This window comes from Pan troglodytes, chromosome 13, assembly GCF_028858775.2.
Source record: "Pan troglodytes isolate AG18354 chromosome 13, NHGRI_mPanTro3-v2.0_pri, whole genome shotgun sequence".
Taxonomy (NCBI): Eukaryota; Metazoa; Chordata; class Mammalia; order Primates; family Hominidae; genus Pan; species Pan troglodytes.
Window position 1 is genome coordinate 61,101,713 of NC_072411.2, and position 16,070 is coordinate 61,117,782.

A 16,070-nucleotide genomic window follows, 5' to 3' on the forward strand; every position below is an offset into this window, starting at 1 on the left:
TACATTTCACTCTGTAAACCCGTGTTAATCCAATCTCCTTGGAGAATGACTGGTTTTCTGAGTTACTATGTCAAATAACGTTTCAGTTTTAATTTCTGTTTTAAGAAGTATGCTTATTACTAAAGCATCATAAAATTATGGTTAACTCTTTAATTCAAAAGATCTTGCAGTGCCTTGTGATAATAATGTCTGTTGTTTCCATACTTATATAAGAGAATAAGTGGATTTCTAACGTTTTTGGTTATATAGAACCTAGACAAAATTTATTTTTCTTGCCAATTATCCCTTAAACCAAGTCTGCAGAATGACAAACTCACCTTAAAAGTAGAGCCTTTATTGCAAGGCTGCTGTTAAAGCTTCTCATCAATGCCTGGGTGAGCAGACACCAAAGAAAAGGAGAAACCAGTTTTTAATGACCTAAACAGGAGACCATAGTTAACCTTAGAAAATCAACCCCTGGCTTTGAATAATTAATTAGAATTGTTACTCTGGAGAAATTTCGTTCACAGAATTTCCATCCAGGGGGACATTCACCCTCTGCTGGGTCAAGGCCAAAATGTCTTTCTTGTTAGTTTTCTGAAAGCTGTTTAAAAATAATAACAACAAAAAACTTTTTCAGTTTTGGCTCATCTGTCACCAATCATGGGAACTTTATTTGCTTCTTTAGAAGCCTTTGTAATTTCCAGCATAAAGTTACCTCCTAAGCTGTCTGTTGGGGTGGAACTGCCAACCAGTGGGTTATTTTTCTCAGGACCAGGGTCCCCAAGCCTAAACTCACCAGTCGGTAACAGTTCTTCAAAACAGGCCTACCATCCTCTTTGACCAGTGCCATACTTAGAAGAAATAGCAATATATTAATAATCTTCAGCACCCATGCCTTTCAGACACACCAGACAGGAACATAATTTGCATTTGAAACTTTTCCAGTTTCAGAGCGTGTGATTTTGGGTTTATTTCTCCCTTTGGTCTTTAAAAGCAACTATTGCTTTTTCTGAATCATTTCTTCATAATAATTTCCACACTATGGCTTTTTCACTAATACAAACCAACTTGAAAGACCAATGGGAACGTTTCCCATAAAACATCTGCATGGTATGTGCCTTTTTGCTCTTAACTAGAACCTGGTTGTATTAGGCTAGCAACAAAGCAGATGGAATTTTAAATCCTGATGAAGTTATATCACAGGATTGTTGGGGGAAATACTTGGAATTTGACCACTCATATGTTGAGTCCATGCCAGTCCTCATTATATAAGTAAATCATAGCTAAGATTTTCTATAAATTAAAGCTGGCTAGTCTACCAAGACTGCTCTGAAACTTAGGTAATATCTCCTGCAATATGGAAAAATTTTGCTGTACTGTTTCCAATTAAAACCAGTCTTTGTTGCAAAGACATAAGAAAATTCATTCCCATGTACTTGAACTCATAATTATAGAAATTTAGGAGACATGTCTAAAAACTTGAGTTCAGCTTTTCATGTCCTTTATAGGTTGTTTTTGCAGGCAATCTTTTACTACACTTTTATGTTAAACCTATTTTGAGAATTTGGAAAAATGCAGTAACTGAGATAAACTTAGTATCCTTCAATGGAAACCAAATATTTTTCAGAAGCGTTGAACAGTTGTTATTCCCTCATTTATCCCTAAAAAAAAGTTATCACCTATATCTATAGGTAAAACTTTAGCAGGTATTGAATTCAAACTATATGTATATAAGGATATTTGCAATATTATGTTTGTTGGTTCTTATTCTTTTGAGACAGCCTGTGTCTTTTGAGACAGACAGACTCTGTTACCCAGGCTGGAGTGCAGTTGTGCACCATCTCCACTCACTGCAACCTCCGCCTCCTGGGTTCAAGCAATTCTCCTGCCTCAGCCTCCCGAGTAGTTGGGATTATAGGCCCGTGCCACCACGCCTGGCTAATTTTTGTATTTTTGGTAGACATGGGGGTTTCACCATGTTGGCCAGGCTGGTCTTGAACTCCTGACCTCAAGTGATCCACTCGCCTCGGCCTCGCAAAGTGCTAGGATTACAAATATGAGCCACTGCGCCCAGCGGATATTTGCAATATTATGTACAGTGAAACTTAAACTATTGAAAATCATTGAGTAAACTCAAAATAGCAGAATTCCTCTCTTTTTTGTGATTATGCATTTTTACCTAGGAAATGCTTATAGCTGGGCAAAAAGTGTTTTCAGAAGGCAATAGAGGCACGGTGGAGAATGTAATTTTTAAAACTTTACCATGTTTTTTTAGAAAGCATATTCACCTTGTTCCTGCTGTTCCATCAGTGCAAATGAGCACTGTATTTTTCTTGACCTTGAGTTTGGCCTAAGGGAGCAAAAATCAGTATTAAACCATAATACAGGGAGAAGGCCAGATGAGGGCATCTTATTTTTTTTCCTCTCCCTGCTTTATGTTAGGACCTTGATCTAAAATAAGCAAACGAGGTGCTGTGTTTATTTTTGAAGCTCTCCAGAGAGGCCTACAACCTTTACCACATGTTTCTTAATTTTAAGTGACCTTTACTATCAGAAAACATTCATATTACTACTATTAAACAGTTACTTAGTTTTAAAAATTAAATAATTACTAGACTCTTAAGAGTATTGTGATATTAAATCTGGACCTAGTAGGAGTTTACAGTAGATATAAGAGCCACACTGGAAGTTAGTATCTTTCTGTACAGCAACACTGTTTGGAAAATGAATAGGAAAAAAATTCCCATTTTACATTAGAACAAAAACTTTATCAACCTAAGAAGAAATATGTGCAAGCTTTTTTTTTTTTTTTTGAGACAGGGTTTTGCTGAGTCACCCGGGCTGGAGTGCAGTGGCGTGATCTCGGCTCACTGCATCCTTGACCTCTCAGGCTCAAGTAATTCTCCCACCTCAGTCTCCTGAGTAGCCACCACGCTACCATGCCTGGCTAATTTTTGTGGGGTTTTGTTGCTGTTGTTGTTTTTTTAAATAGAGATGGGGTTTCCGCCATGTTGCCCAGGCTGGTTTCAAACTCCTGGGCCTACACAATGCACCCACTTTGGCCTCCCAAAGTGCTGGTATTACAAGTGTGAACCACTGTGACTGGCTATGCAAGCCTCACATTAAAGAAAATAAAACTTTATTGAAGGACTTAAAGGAAGACCTGAATAAGTAGAAGGAAATACTGTTTTTCTGAATAAGCTGATTCATTATTTTAAACCATCTAGCTCCTCCATAATTATGTAGACATTCCATTTAATCCCTAATGAAATTCCCAATTTTTAAAGAAGGCTTTTTTTTTTTTTTTGAGTGGTTTTAGGTTCACAGCCAAAATTGGGAGGAAGGTTCAGAGATTTTCCCCCACACATGCATAGCTTCCACCATTATCAACATTTTCCACCAGAGTTGTGCATTTGTTACAACTGATGAACCTACGTTGACACATTATTATCACCCAAAGTCCATAGTTTACATCAGGTTCACTCTTGATATTGTGTATTCTGTGGGTTTGAACAAATGTGTAATGACATATCTACCATTGTTGTATCACAGAGTAGTTTCATGGCTCTAAAAATCCTGTGTGTTTTTTTAAAACACTACAAAATTGATTCAAAAATCCATCTGGAAGAGAAAGTGCTTAAAGGAAAATCAAGGACAATTTGAAAATGTGAGGCAGGTGCATATAAATGGCCGAACCTGGTTCACCTGCCTCGGATCTAGCTACATGAGAGAGCCCGGAAGAGTGTGTTTGGACTTCTTGGCTAAGATTTGTACAAGATGGACTTTACTATCCACCACCATATGCATTGTGGAGGATTCTTCAGTCATAGACATTGGGCAGGTTCCCTCCCCTTCAAAAACTAAGGAAGCACAGATATCTAATTGCAGCTCATTATGGTAGCTGTTACTACCACATAGCGAGTAAATGGCTCAGCTAATATTTTTTTTTCTACTGGTCTCCAAGAAATGAAACATAATTTGATCTAACATCTATGATGTAATTAAAGCTCACAGTTGGTAGTGTTTCTGTTCTTTCTTTAAACCCTGGAGATTTTGTCCTTACTCTGGAAGCATTAGGTGGTCAAGGCCTCTTGCTCTCTAGAGAAGGCTGGTCCCTGTCTACTTCTGTCCCTTCTGCCTTCCACCAGTCTTCAATCTGTAGTGTTTTGCCTGCTGTAATTCTCCTAGTTGTTCAGTATTGGTGAGGAAGTAGGTTCAAGCTGAGGCAGAACAGCAAAGTTCAGTGAACTTTTAATTGCAGTACTGCCTCAATTAAAATACAGAAAAAATATAGACTGATTAAGGAATAGTTCCTTAATGTGCCAAAATAATAACTGTTTATATTAAGTCTTTTATTTGTAGTTAAATTATTTGTGCTTTTTTATTTTTCCCCAGTAGGGGGGCTTAGTTTAAAGCAACTTGTTAAAAAAAATTTTTTTTTGACCTTTACCTTTCTCTCATTAAAACCCAGGTGGTTGGCTAAATACACTTGTAATGATGTTAATTAAGGCATTGGATAGTCTCTAAGCCTGTGTGTGTACTGAATTAATCTATTAGCTTTGCATCTAATTCTTCACTTTGAATTTCAAGTAGAAGGAAGCTGTTTGCCTCTAAAGTTTAAAAGCCATTGATGTGATTGTTAAAGTTGGTATTTTAAGCCATTCCAGGCTGCAGCCTGGCTTTCAGTGGTACCTTCTAAACATGCCTCAATACAAATGATGCTTTGTTTTATGTAGAAAATACGAAGCTGCTTTTGATTATTCTGTGCTGCCACTGCCCGTTTTCTGTGGTTGTGGACTATTTAGGAATTTAGAGCAGTGACTCTCTTGCTGAGCTATGGATATTTGGTATCTTCTTGTTAACATTCTCCAAAAGTGTTTCCCAAGCAACAAAACAAGCAGAAATAATTCAGTATAAAGATATTGTATTTTTCTTTACTGGGGCATTTAAACAAATTCTGCAAAATGTTAGAACATGATTTAAACATAGAATGGGACTTCTGTGTTTTTTTGTTTTGTTTTTTGTTTTTTGAGACGAAGTCTCGGCTCTGTTGCCTGGGCTGGAGTGCAGTGGGTGCCATCTTGGATCATTGCAACCTCAGCCTCCTAGGTTCAAGCGATTTTCCTGCCCAAGCCTCCCAAGTACCTGGGATTACAGGCATGTGCCACCACACCCAGCTAATATTCGTATTTTCAGTAGAGGTGGGGTTTTGCCATGTTGGCCAGGCTGGTCTCAAAATCCTAACCTCAGGTGATCTGCCCACCTCAGCCTCCCAGAGTGCTGGGATTACAGGTGTGAGCCACTGCGCCCAGCCTGATTTTTAATAGGAGCAGGAATGCTGGTTGTTCCCTCTGGTTTGATAGGTTCCTTCATCAGATTTTCTTTGTTGTCCCTCATGTATGTCACAAAGTCAAGAAAAAGCATGGACTTTGAAATTAGAGGACACAGACTCACATCCCTGCTCGATCACCTCCTATTTAACTTGAATTTGGACAGATTTTCTTAACCTTGATTAAACTACCTTATAGTTGTATTGTCAGGGTTGAATACGACGAATAGCTTTCTGCAAAAGTGTTTTAGCTTGACATTTGGCCTCTGCTAGATATCCAGTACATCTTTTCTTTCTTGAGAAAACTGTGTGATACCTTAAAGAACTAACAAAACCCTTAAAAATATATAAATAAAAGATATACCTAATGTTAAAGGATGAGTTAATGGGTGCAGCACACCAACACGGCACATGTATACATATGTAACTAACCTGCACGTTGTGCACATGTACCCTAAAACTTAAAGTATAATAATTTAAAAAAAAAAAACTTCTTATTCCTTTTCTGTTATGGAGAAGACAGGACTGATCTCAGATGAAGAGTGATGTTCTAGAAGCTTCTTTCCATGACTTCCTATTCCCAAATATTCTGGCATCTCCTCTGGATACTAAAGGCTCTTCTCCCAGCTTCAGCCTTTCCCCTATAACAAAACTGGGGAAGCTCTGAGTCATTTGTCTGCCCTGTGGTGGTTTATGCTTTCAAAATAATGTATTTTACCTTTTAACCTCTATGAAGTACTTGCATTTTATGGTTTTCTCTTTATGAAGTTAAACTGAAAGGCTTTTCTCCTTGCTTAAAGGGATTTCGGGAGTTGGCAAGCAGTTTCGAGAATAGATTTCTAAGTACAGTTTATAAAATGTTATCTCAACACATCCTTTGTGAATGAAGGTCTTCATATATGGAGGGCCCTTGTCCCCCAACCTCTTCATAGCTTTTCCATGTGTTTTAGGGAAATATAAAGGATGAAAGAGTTAGGGGAAGTAGGGAACAGATATCTACCGTTTTATCATTAGGCACCTACATGTAAGGCCCAAGCTGGTTTCATGCTGAACTGCCTGTTTTCCTGGTGGGGGGCATACTTGGAGAAAGCTCTGGACCCCAGAGGAAAGGGAAGTCAGTCACCCTGGACTAATAAGACCTTTTTGTGGCATAAGATCTCCAGCAAGGCACCACCTATCTGAATCATCATAAAGCATGTGATAAAACTCTCAAACAATGCTTCTTTACTTGAGCTGCTTTTTGTATGTGTATGTATAAATGCCATAGGAGGCTAGATCAGTAGTAGGCAAATGAGCAATTCCGAGTTCATTTTTAAATTATCAAATCTAATTTTATTTCACAAATTTTTATTAAAACTCCTCTGTAAAACACAAAGGTCTTATTTTGTACAGACTTAGTTTTCAGAAAGTTCCATGTATATGTAACTTAATTCCCATAAAAAGTTTCATCTTTGCTTTTCCATGTTTTCTATTTGCACTTCCTAGAAGGGGAATTCTAGGAATTCCTACAGGAAAGTAAAAAAGTTGATTTCCTATAATCTACTGGCAAGTGTAGTTCCTGAGTGGGGAGATGGGCTACAAAGGATTCTGAAGTAGATTGACTTTTATTTCGTGGCTGGTGATCCAAACTGAGTATTCCTCATAAGAGTCTTAAGGGGATGGTGTGTTCACCAACCAGTTGTCTTGCAGTTAATGAGGGTGGACATCAGGTGACCAGCTGTGTAGCCCTAGCTCTGGATCAGCATCAAATTGAGAAACCTTATTCACATCCAGAATCAGAGTTAGAAAGCAGCATCTGTGTGTCTTCTCTCTCCCACTCCCCTCTGTCCTTTTAGGGGCAGGCTAGTTATAACTCATCAGCCATGAAAATACCATTGTTCTTGTCCTATGTTCTGGTGACCACAGTGCAGTGGGTAAAGGTAAAACGAGCAACTGAGCAGCTGGTTTTAATTCTTCACACTCTTAAAGTTTGTCAGGGAGTTGCCCATTTTTAAGGTAGTTTGGAGCCTTCAACTGCTAGATTTGGTACATGGTGATGATCTTTATGCCCTGGGATGTCATCAGGAATGATGTCTCTGATGTGAGACATGCATGGAGGTGGCTGTAGTGGTTTGAGATCTTGTCTGGGTTTTTGTAGATCACGAAACTGGCTGATAGCAGAGGCTAAGAGCCTGGAGGTAGACTCCAGGTTAAGGATGGAAGAGAGCCACCTGCACACAGGGTCTTCCTGATGATTGTGTTTTTATTTCACTTAACAAAATTAAGGAATTTATGTTAATGCATTGTTTCTTTGTGAGGGCTTGCTCTTCACTCCCCACTAAGCAAATTTTCTATATGACTTATCTAGAAAGCTTCTTTCCAAGTACGAGATGTTAAAAATATTTTGATTTTTGATAGTACATCTTTGTGTTGTCTTAGTCTGCTTGAGCTGCCGTAACAAAGCACCATTGACTGGGTGGCTTTAACAATAGAAACTTATTTCCCCTCACCATGCTGCAGGCTTGAAAGTCTGAGATGAGGGTGCCAGCATGGTTGGGTGCTTGTAGGGGTTGCCCTCTCCCTGTGTTCTCACATGGTAGAGACAGGGATAGCAAGTTTTCTGGTATCTCTTCTTATAAGAGCGCTAATCTCATCATGTGCTCACGTAACCCAACCATCTAATCTGACCTCATCCAACCTAATTGTCTCCCAAAGGCCCCATCTCCCAAATACTCTCACATTGGGAGTTAGAGCTTCAACATAGGAATTTGGGGAACACAATTCATCTATAGCACTTTAATGTTGTTATTATAAACACGATACCCTGGAGAATTGGCCATGAAACACCATTATTTTATGTACTAAGGAAGAAAAAAAGTCAATCAATTAGAATGTTTATTACACTTAAGATTTTCTTTAAACTACTAGAGAAGTAAAAATGAGAATATCAGTATTTGAATCCATGCCTAATATTTATATACTCAATGTACAAAATTCGAAAAATACGCTGGGCCCAGTGGTTCATGCCTGTAATCCCAACACTTTGGGAGGCTGAGGCGGGAGGATTGCTTGAGCCTAGGCGTTCAAGACCAGCCTGAGCAACATAGTGAGACCTTGCCTATTAAAAAAAAAAAAAAAAAAAAAAAAAAAAACTGGCCAGGTGTTGTGGAACATGCCTATAGTCTCAGCTACTTAGGAGGCTGACATGGGAGGATTGCTTGAGCCTGGAAAGTCGAGGTTGCAGTGAGCTGTGATCACACCATCACACTCCAGCCCAAGTGACAGAGTAGTAAGACCCTGTCTCCACAAAAAAAAGAAAATAGAAAACACTCATAATACTTACAAGCAAATAACCCAAGATATTCTATATTTTTTGCTTTATCTGTTTTAAATACAATGTCATTTTTTTGTATAAAAAAATGCCTAAGATTTTATTGTACCAATGTACCATGGTTTTATTTGGGCCCATTTTGTTTCATTTAAAAAACCCTCTGGAAAATACATACCTTGGTATGAATTTTATTTTAGAATATGTTTTCAAGCATGGAGTTAATAGGGAAAGGAAATGAACTTTTTATAAGCTGTTAGTGCCTCTTGCCAAATTGTTTTCTAGAAAGCTCATGTTGGTTGCCACCTGTATAAGCAGTATGTGAATGTGCCTGCTTGCACAATTCCTATTACTAGGGGGTATTTGTGGGTTTTAGTAATCTTTGTCACTTTTATAGGTTAAAACTTGCACTTCATTGTTTTTAATTAGCATTTCTTTGAGACTGGTAGACCTCTTCCAGTATTTATTGCTCTGTTACATTTCTTCTTCAATGATTGTCTTTTTCATGCTCTTGTACTTGTTTTTTTCTGTTGGGATTGTGAGGGGCTTATTAGTTTTGTTCTTCCCTTTTCCTAATGTGGCTGTTGTGTATAGTAATGCAAATTTTCTATATGACTTATCCAGAAAGCTTCTTGGGGAATTTTTACTGAAGTCGCTGATGGTGAAACTGCCTATGTTCTATAGGTAAAAGTTTCTCTGCGTTGTTAACATTTCATGTTTGTGCTGAGGCTAGAGATCCACTAGTCTGATTGGCTTACATTCAAGAATTTATAAAGAAACCAAAATAAAAGCATAAAAGCAACCCCATTGAGTCATCAAGCCATCCACAGTACTTGATAACATTCTGTCTTTGTGCACAGCCAAAGATGTCAAAGTTCCTCCTCTACCCAGATGTGCTGGAAGCCTGAGTCCTGGTAAGTTCCCAACAGTAGATGGGGATAGTTCCAGCAACATTTCCTTAACAAATTGCTATAATCATAAGTGCAAACTTTTATCCATGGCTGCATGTTCTTAGATTATTATGTGTAGAGATTCTTTTTTAAACTATGATAAAGTAATGACATTTTGAAGTTTTAGATCTAGGAGGATCTTAGAAATTGAGTTCAATTTCTTGCTTGAGGAAGACCTGGAAAAAGAGGCATTGAGCAACTACCCTAAGTCGTATAGCTAGTTAAAGCAAAGATGGACTCAGAGTGTAGTGTTTGTACGTTAGTGGTTTATACTATGTCTCCGGCTGGCTTCCTTTATTATCTCACACTGAGTAAACATAAAGGAAAACATATCTCTATGTTATATCTCTATATCTCTATCCCTGAGATAGAAGATAGAAAATTTTCTTTATAATTTCTTCCTTCAGGGATGTTCATTTTGTTTTTTTTTTTTTCCTTTAGATTTTTTTTTCTTTTCCTAGAAGGATTATTTGTGAGATTCTTACATGGTCTTGATCTAGACTGAATCACTGAGTAGACAGGGTCTTGCTTTGTCACCCAGGCTAAAGTGCAGTGGTGCGATCATAGCTCACTGTAGCCTCCAACTTCTGGATTACGCAGTCCTCCCACCTCAGGCTCCCTAGTTGCTGCGCTACAGGCGTGCAGCTCTACACCTGGCTAACTTTTAAATTTTTTGTAGAGGTGGGGTCTCAATATTTTAAAGCAAAGTTTTGCTTGGTATCCTTGAGACTGTCCTAATTCCATCCTATTCTAAAATCACTTGTTTTCGTAAAGCCATTCAAACTCCATAAATGTAATAGTGTACACAATTATAAAAACAAAACCTATATGATGGTATTAAAACAGACACTATTCCTATTTCTTCTCTGCTTCTCTTTTCGCTCCCCAAAGGCAATTAATGTTAACAATTTCTTAGATGATCGTTCAAGATATTTTCTGTGCTTCTGTGCATATATGTATGTGCATATGGACACATATCAATACATATATCGATCCTTAAGAAACCCCACATGGACTTTATAATACATCTTATTCTGTAAACTACTATGATGATTGCATTTTATACATTTTTTTCGTATTGGCACATATCGATATATAGCCTTCTAAAAAGTAGCTCAGTGTTGCATTGGGTAGTTACAATTTATCTCATTCTTCTGTTGATGGACACTTAAGTTATATTTTTTTGTTTTTATTACAAGTCAGTTCTAGAGTGAATCTCCTTGTACATAACTGCCTGTGCTTTCATAAGAATAGTTGTAAGAAATTCTGTTGGGTAACAGGTTTGTTCATTTAAAACTTTTCTAGGTTTTGTCAAATTGTCCCTTTGAAAGGTGGTAAGTTTACAATTCCACCAGTAATATAAGAGAATACTTGTTTATTCAAATCCTTAGGTTATGATCAAACTATTTCATCTTTGCCAGCATGAGAGGCAAAAATTGTGTCTGTTTTTAATTATGCAGTTCTTTAGAATGAACTCAAACACATTTTTATATGTTTATGGGCTATTTGAAACCATACTTCCTGGGTTTGTATCCTGGCTCCACAGTTTATCAGCTGTGTGAACTTGGGCAAATTACTTAACCTTTCTGTGCCCTGTGATTCACTTGTGAGGATTAAATGAATTACTATTTATAAAGGGCTCAAGCCCATGCTTGGCATATAGTATATGTTATGTCAGTATTTGTCAAAAATTAAAATCTAAATTTCTTACTCTCTCCTACCTGTTTGTTTACCTATTTTTGTCTTGGGTTCAATAGCTGTTTTAATATTTTGGTAAGTGGTTAATCATCTGATAGCTTACTAGCTAAAGTTCTAAGCAAGGCAAATGTGTGTCTTGTTTAATTTTGAATTATAAAGCCTGAAAAGATATATGTAAGTCATCCTTTATTTTTTATAGGATTAAGTGAAGGATTTTGTATCAGTTCTGTAAATTTACTGTTGAAAACTAAGAGGTTACAAAGCAATATTTCATGGAGGTCAGCTCTCTTTATTTCCCTGCTTTGTCTGTGAGTTTTGATTCTACTAATCTGATTAAACCTCTTAGAGCTACATCCTTAGCTCCAAGATTCTGAAGATTAGAGATTCTGGAGGATTTTTTCCCCCTCCATCCATTAAATTGTTACCATGGTTATTGGACTCCTCCAACAGTACCTCTAATCCTTCTGATTTCTGGAAGCAGTATCTTAAGGGTGAATAACTCTGCTGGTTTGGTTTCAAAAAACTTAAGTAACGTAAGAGTCTGTTTGAATATGCCTACAGTTTTCTTTGAATAATTTTTTCTGAACCTGTTTTCTTGCCTACAAAATGAAGTTAGTATTGCTCTGTATCATTAAGTAATTATGAGGGTTAAATATTTTTTTAAAAAACTTCAGGCATGATAGTGTTGAAGATATAGGGTTGTTTTGTTTTTGTATTTTTTTAAACCTATGGTATACCTGCTTTTGGGAAATGCCCATTAAGCAAGGAACAATAAAATATATTTGTAGAGATATTTAAATTTATATTGGGGGTTTTTGGTACTTAAATGTTTGGGGGAGGGATGAGATAATGCTCAAGATATTAGAAACCAGAAGGTGAATCTCAGTTCAGCAAAAAGTGAATCTTTTGGAGAAAATATGATAGCACTATGAGAAGTTGTTGTTTTTTAAAGAGATGGGGTCTCACTGTATTGTCCAGGCTGATCTTGAATTCCCGAACTCAAGCGATCCTCCTGCCTTAGCATCCCTAGTAACTGGGATTACAGGTGTGAGCAACCTCACTTGGCTGAAAAGTGTGTGTGTCTTTTTTTTTTTTTTTTTTGAGTGTTTGCTGTGTTTCAGACAGTGTGCTGCATGTTTATAAACAGTAACATCATCAATAGCTTATTAATAGAGGTCAAAGTACTAGCTTAAGACTACATAGTTACTGAGTGTCAGAGCCATGGTTTGAACCTAGTTTGTCTCCAAAGCCTATGTTTTGGGCAGTATAGCAGCCAGGCTGCTTGGGTTCACCTGCATCTATACAATGGGGATAATAACAGTATCTATGTCCTCTCCATTGTGAAGATTAAATAAATTACAGTGCTTTGTTGACAAGGGCTGTCCCAAATCAATAGAAAGGGAAAGGGTGGGCGGAGTTAGTGGAAGGTTGAGGGAACCCATCACGGACTCAGACAGTGCCACTTAGGGTAAAGCCAGTGCCCGCAATAACAGTTTATCATGCTTATTAATTTGGGATTTCAAAACACAAATGAGAACTCACACCTACCCACCCCCAAGTGCATGTCTTCATCATGTAAAAAGTAAGTTTCCTTTGAAAATATCCTTTTGCCCCTATTTTTGTTTGTTTAGACAAATATCTAATTTATAAGAAGTGCATGGGAGGGGTTTTAGAAGTTTAACAAATTTTTAAATGAGAAAGGGTAGTTTGGTAGTCTACTTGAAAATGTTTCTGGGAGATTCCCTAAAAACATAGGATTTTGGTGACCTTAGCTTCTGTGTTCCTACTGCCACCCAGAAAAGGAGCAGGGCTCTGCAACCCCCGGGACAAATGGGCACCCCATGCCTATACCTCCCTCCCTGAGCTAAGTCCCAGGGCATCTGGGCCTTGCCTGGAGACTGGGCTAGCTCTGTAGGCTCGGAGAGCCTGGGGAGGCTGTTACCCCACCTCTTGTATTTTGGGAGACAGGGAAAGTGAACAGACTTCCCCTTCCCATACCCCTCAGGGTGGTTTCCCTACCAGTCAGGCTTACTGCTTCTAGAAGAGAGCAGAGAGTGTCAGGGAGTGAGACTGCATTTCTGGGCTTAGAAGTAAAGGATGTGAGACTTGTTCAGTATTTGCCATCAGTACAGGGAAAACCAGGAGAAAGCCTGGCTCTAGGACCTGGAGGCTTCTGCCTCGTACGATCAGAAGGTGGATAGATCTTCCCACTCTAGCATGGCTAGAACTCTTAAGAGTCTGTGGTGCTCCATCTCTATTGATGACCCCAGCTCAGTAACTATACCTGGTATATTTCCTATGTAAAATCTGTACCTTGAAGGCAGAGCATTCTGAATAAAGTTGGAAAAAGAATAGCTTTGCAAAGATTGATGACAGACTGGTTCCCCATAGGCCTAGGCTACGCATCACCCCTTTTTCCAGAGCAAGGGCCTGGAATGAAGACAGTTCCTCCTCTGCCCCTGCAGCCTGAGATTTGCTTTGGCTCCTTGAGGTGGAAGAGGCTAAGAGTGCAGCTGCCCAGAGCAGCTCTATGTACAGCCCGGCTCCTCTTGGGTTTCTGATGCCTTCCGTGGCACTGTGCCCTATCCCTCAGCCAGCCAGACGGCCTCCCAACTCCTGACCAGCAGGTAGGTTTTGGAGTGGTTGGTTGGTATGGTATTGTGATTAGAGCAGCTTATGGTGCCAAGGTGGCAAGCTAATTTTCACAGGCTCACTCCACCTCGGGCTCCCTGTGGGAATGGTAGGCCAGGCCCAGCAAGCCATGTCCCACCACATCCTCCTCTCAGGAGGAAGGGCCAGCTGTCGAGCCAGCAGCTGGTCCATAGCATGGCCTTATAACTGTATAAAGCCAGGCATTGCCCGTGAGCAGAGCTGGAACCAGAGCTTCAGTCAATAAGAGGGAGGATTATCTTCAGGAGAAGACAAGGAAGAAAATTGGCTATCTTTATAGTTGCACTGTCATAACCAAGTGTCCACATTCAAAATGTATAGTGTCCATCCCTCATGTAATGGTGGTTTCTGGCCCAAAGTGAGACTGTCCTTTCAATTAGAGAAGGGTACAGAGATAGTCTAGGTGGGAAGGCCAGAAATGCTGGCTGCTTAGCCACTGGGACCACCTGTTCTTGCCCCACTGCCGTCTAGTAGGGCCAAAGTAAAGGCTGGCTGTGGGTGTCTGTGGATTGAGAATGTGGCAGGGACTGGTGCTCCTACCTCCCTCTGGCCGAAGATGGGGTCTACCCTCTGTGTGCATGTCACCACCAGCAGTCATAGCTTCCCAAATGGAGATGTGGCAGGAAAAAGTTTAAAAAAGAAAACGGGCAACTGTATTGTGTTGGGGAGAAATTGATGGGAGATGAGAAAACAGTTTGGATTTTGTGTATGGGAGTATAGTTGTCTGTAACTTTGCTTATATGCTTTTTTTTCCTTTTGTATTTTAAAGTAAGTGAAAGGCTTTGGCTTGGAAAACCCTAGAGAGATTGGAGGGGTGGGGCAGAAACCTGAGGCTGCTGCCCCTTTATCTGCCTTCACGGTACTGTCCCCTTCCCCCAGCTCCTCCCTGGCCCCATGGGCCAGGCCTCAGACCTTCCAGCTAACCACTTCCCAAGAGCCACTTCTCTGATGTTAGCCTATAACCAAAGGAGCTGGGGGATCCAGGTCCAGTGACCAGCCCTTCTCAGCCCACTCGATCAGGGTGCTCCCCACCTGCAGGCAGGAGGCAACACCCTATATGCTACCATCAGACCCTTCCAGAGCCCACCTGCTGCCCAGCCCTGCCCTGCCCAGCCAAGCCATACCCTGCTCTGCCCCATCTGGGGGTGCCCTGCTCAGAGATGGGCCAGCAGGGCTATACTCAGCCTCCCTAGTAAACAGAGACTAAAGAAACCTCTGGGGTCCTGTTTTCTGGTCGTGTGATCCCAGGGGTGCACACAGGCCCCTTGGGTGTCTGAACAGAAGGGCATGGGAGAGAGGGCCACACCCCTGCAGTCTTGCTCTGCTGGTGTAGCAGGCAGCTGCCCACTGCCACCCAACCCTGTACCGAGGGCTCCTGAGTCAGCAGATTAAGTATTTTGTAAATTGTATTTAAAATACAGGTTTTAAACTTGTTAAAAAAAAAAAAAAAAAGACGGTGCTTAGAACAGTGCCTGAACCACAGTAAGCATCTTACAAATGTTTGCTTTTATTATAATTTAGGTAATTTCTATACCATTTTGGCTTGCTTTTCTGCTCCTTTACACTCTCCTTTTGACTTTGGTAAGTGGTGGCATCTAGGATATTTTTGTTTCCTAGCTCACTTGTCTGTGTGGCAAACATGACCCTCGCCTTTCCATCTGGAGCAGATGGGGGAAAAAGCCATGGTAATAGGCATGTCCGTAGCAGAGTGCTGTAGGGACCGTTGCTGTAAACCGGCTTGGGGGATATGTGTTCACTAGGAGACAGAAGGGGGCAGGGATATGAGGCCTGAATGCAGGGACCTAAAACCAGAAACCTGTGTGTCTTCAAAGATGCATGCACATTCAAAGAGTCAGTGTTCACCTTTGGCTTTACAAGAATGGGCTCTACTGTAATTGTGTAGTGCAGTGATTCCTAAACCTGGCTGGTTCACCTAGGCCCTTGTGACTCAAATTCCCTTAAGACCTACCGAATTTAGTGTTGGGGTCCAAGCATCTATTTTTATTTATATTTTTATTCTTTATTTATTTAAGACAGAGTCTTGCTTTGTCTCCCAGGCTGGAGTGCATTGGCACAATCTCAGCTCACTGCAACCTCCACCACCTGGGTTCAAGTGATTCTCCTGCTTCATCTT

General features: G+C 39.9%; 1 protein-coding gene across 22 annotated transcripts in view; it reads left to right on the top strand.

Moving 5' to 3' along the window:
* Positions 1–16,070, top strand: part of TANC1 (tetratricopeptide repeat, ankyrin repeat and coiled-coil containing 1) — a 267,732-nt gene that overhangs the window by 100,235 nt on the left and 151,427 nt on the right. For 11 of the 22 annotated variants that reach the window (XR_010150111.1, XM_063791238.1, XM_063791241.1 and 8 more), the window contains one exon: positions 9,479–9,532. The exons of the other annotated variants lie outside the window; for them this stretch is intronic. Coding sequence is in view for 10 of the 11 variants with exons in the window: in XM_063791238.1 (XP_063647308.1) it covers positions 9,479–9,532 (54 nt within the window). In the remaining variant the exon portion in view is untranslated. The remainder of the gene's footprint in view (positions 1–9,478; positions 9,533–16,070) is intronic. 22 annotated transcript variants of the gene reach the window in all.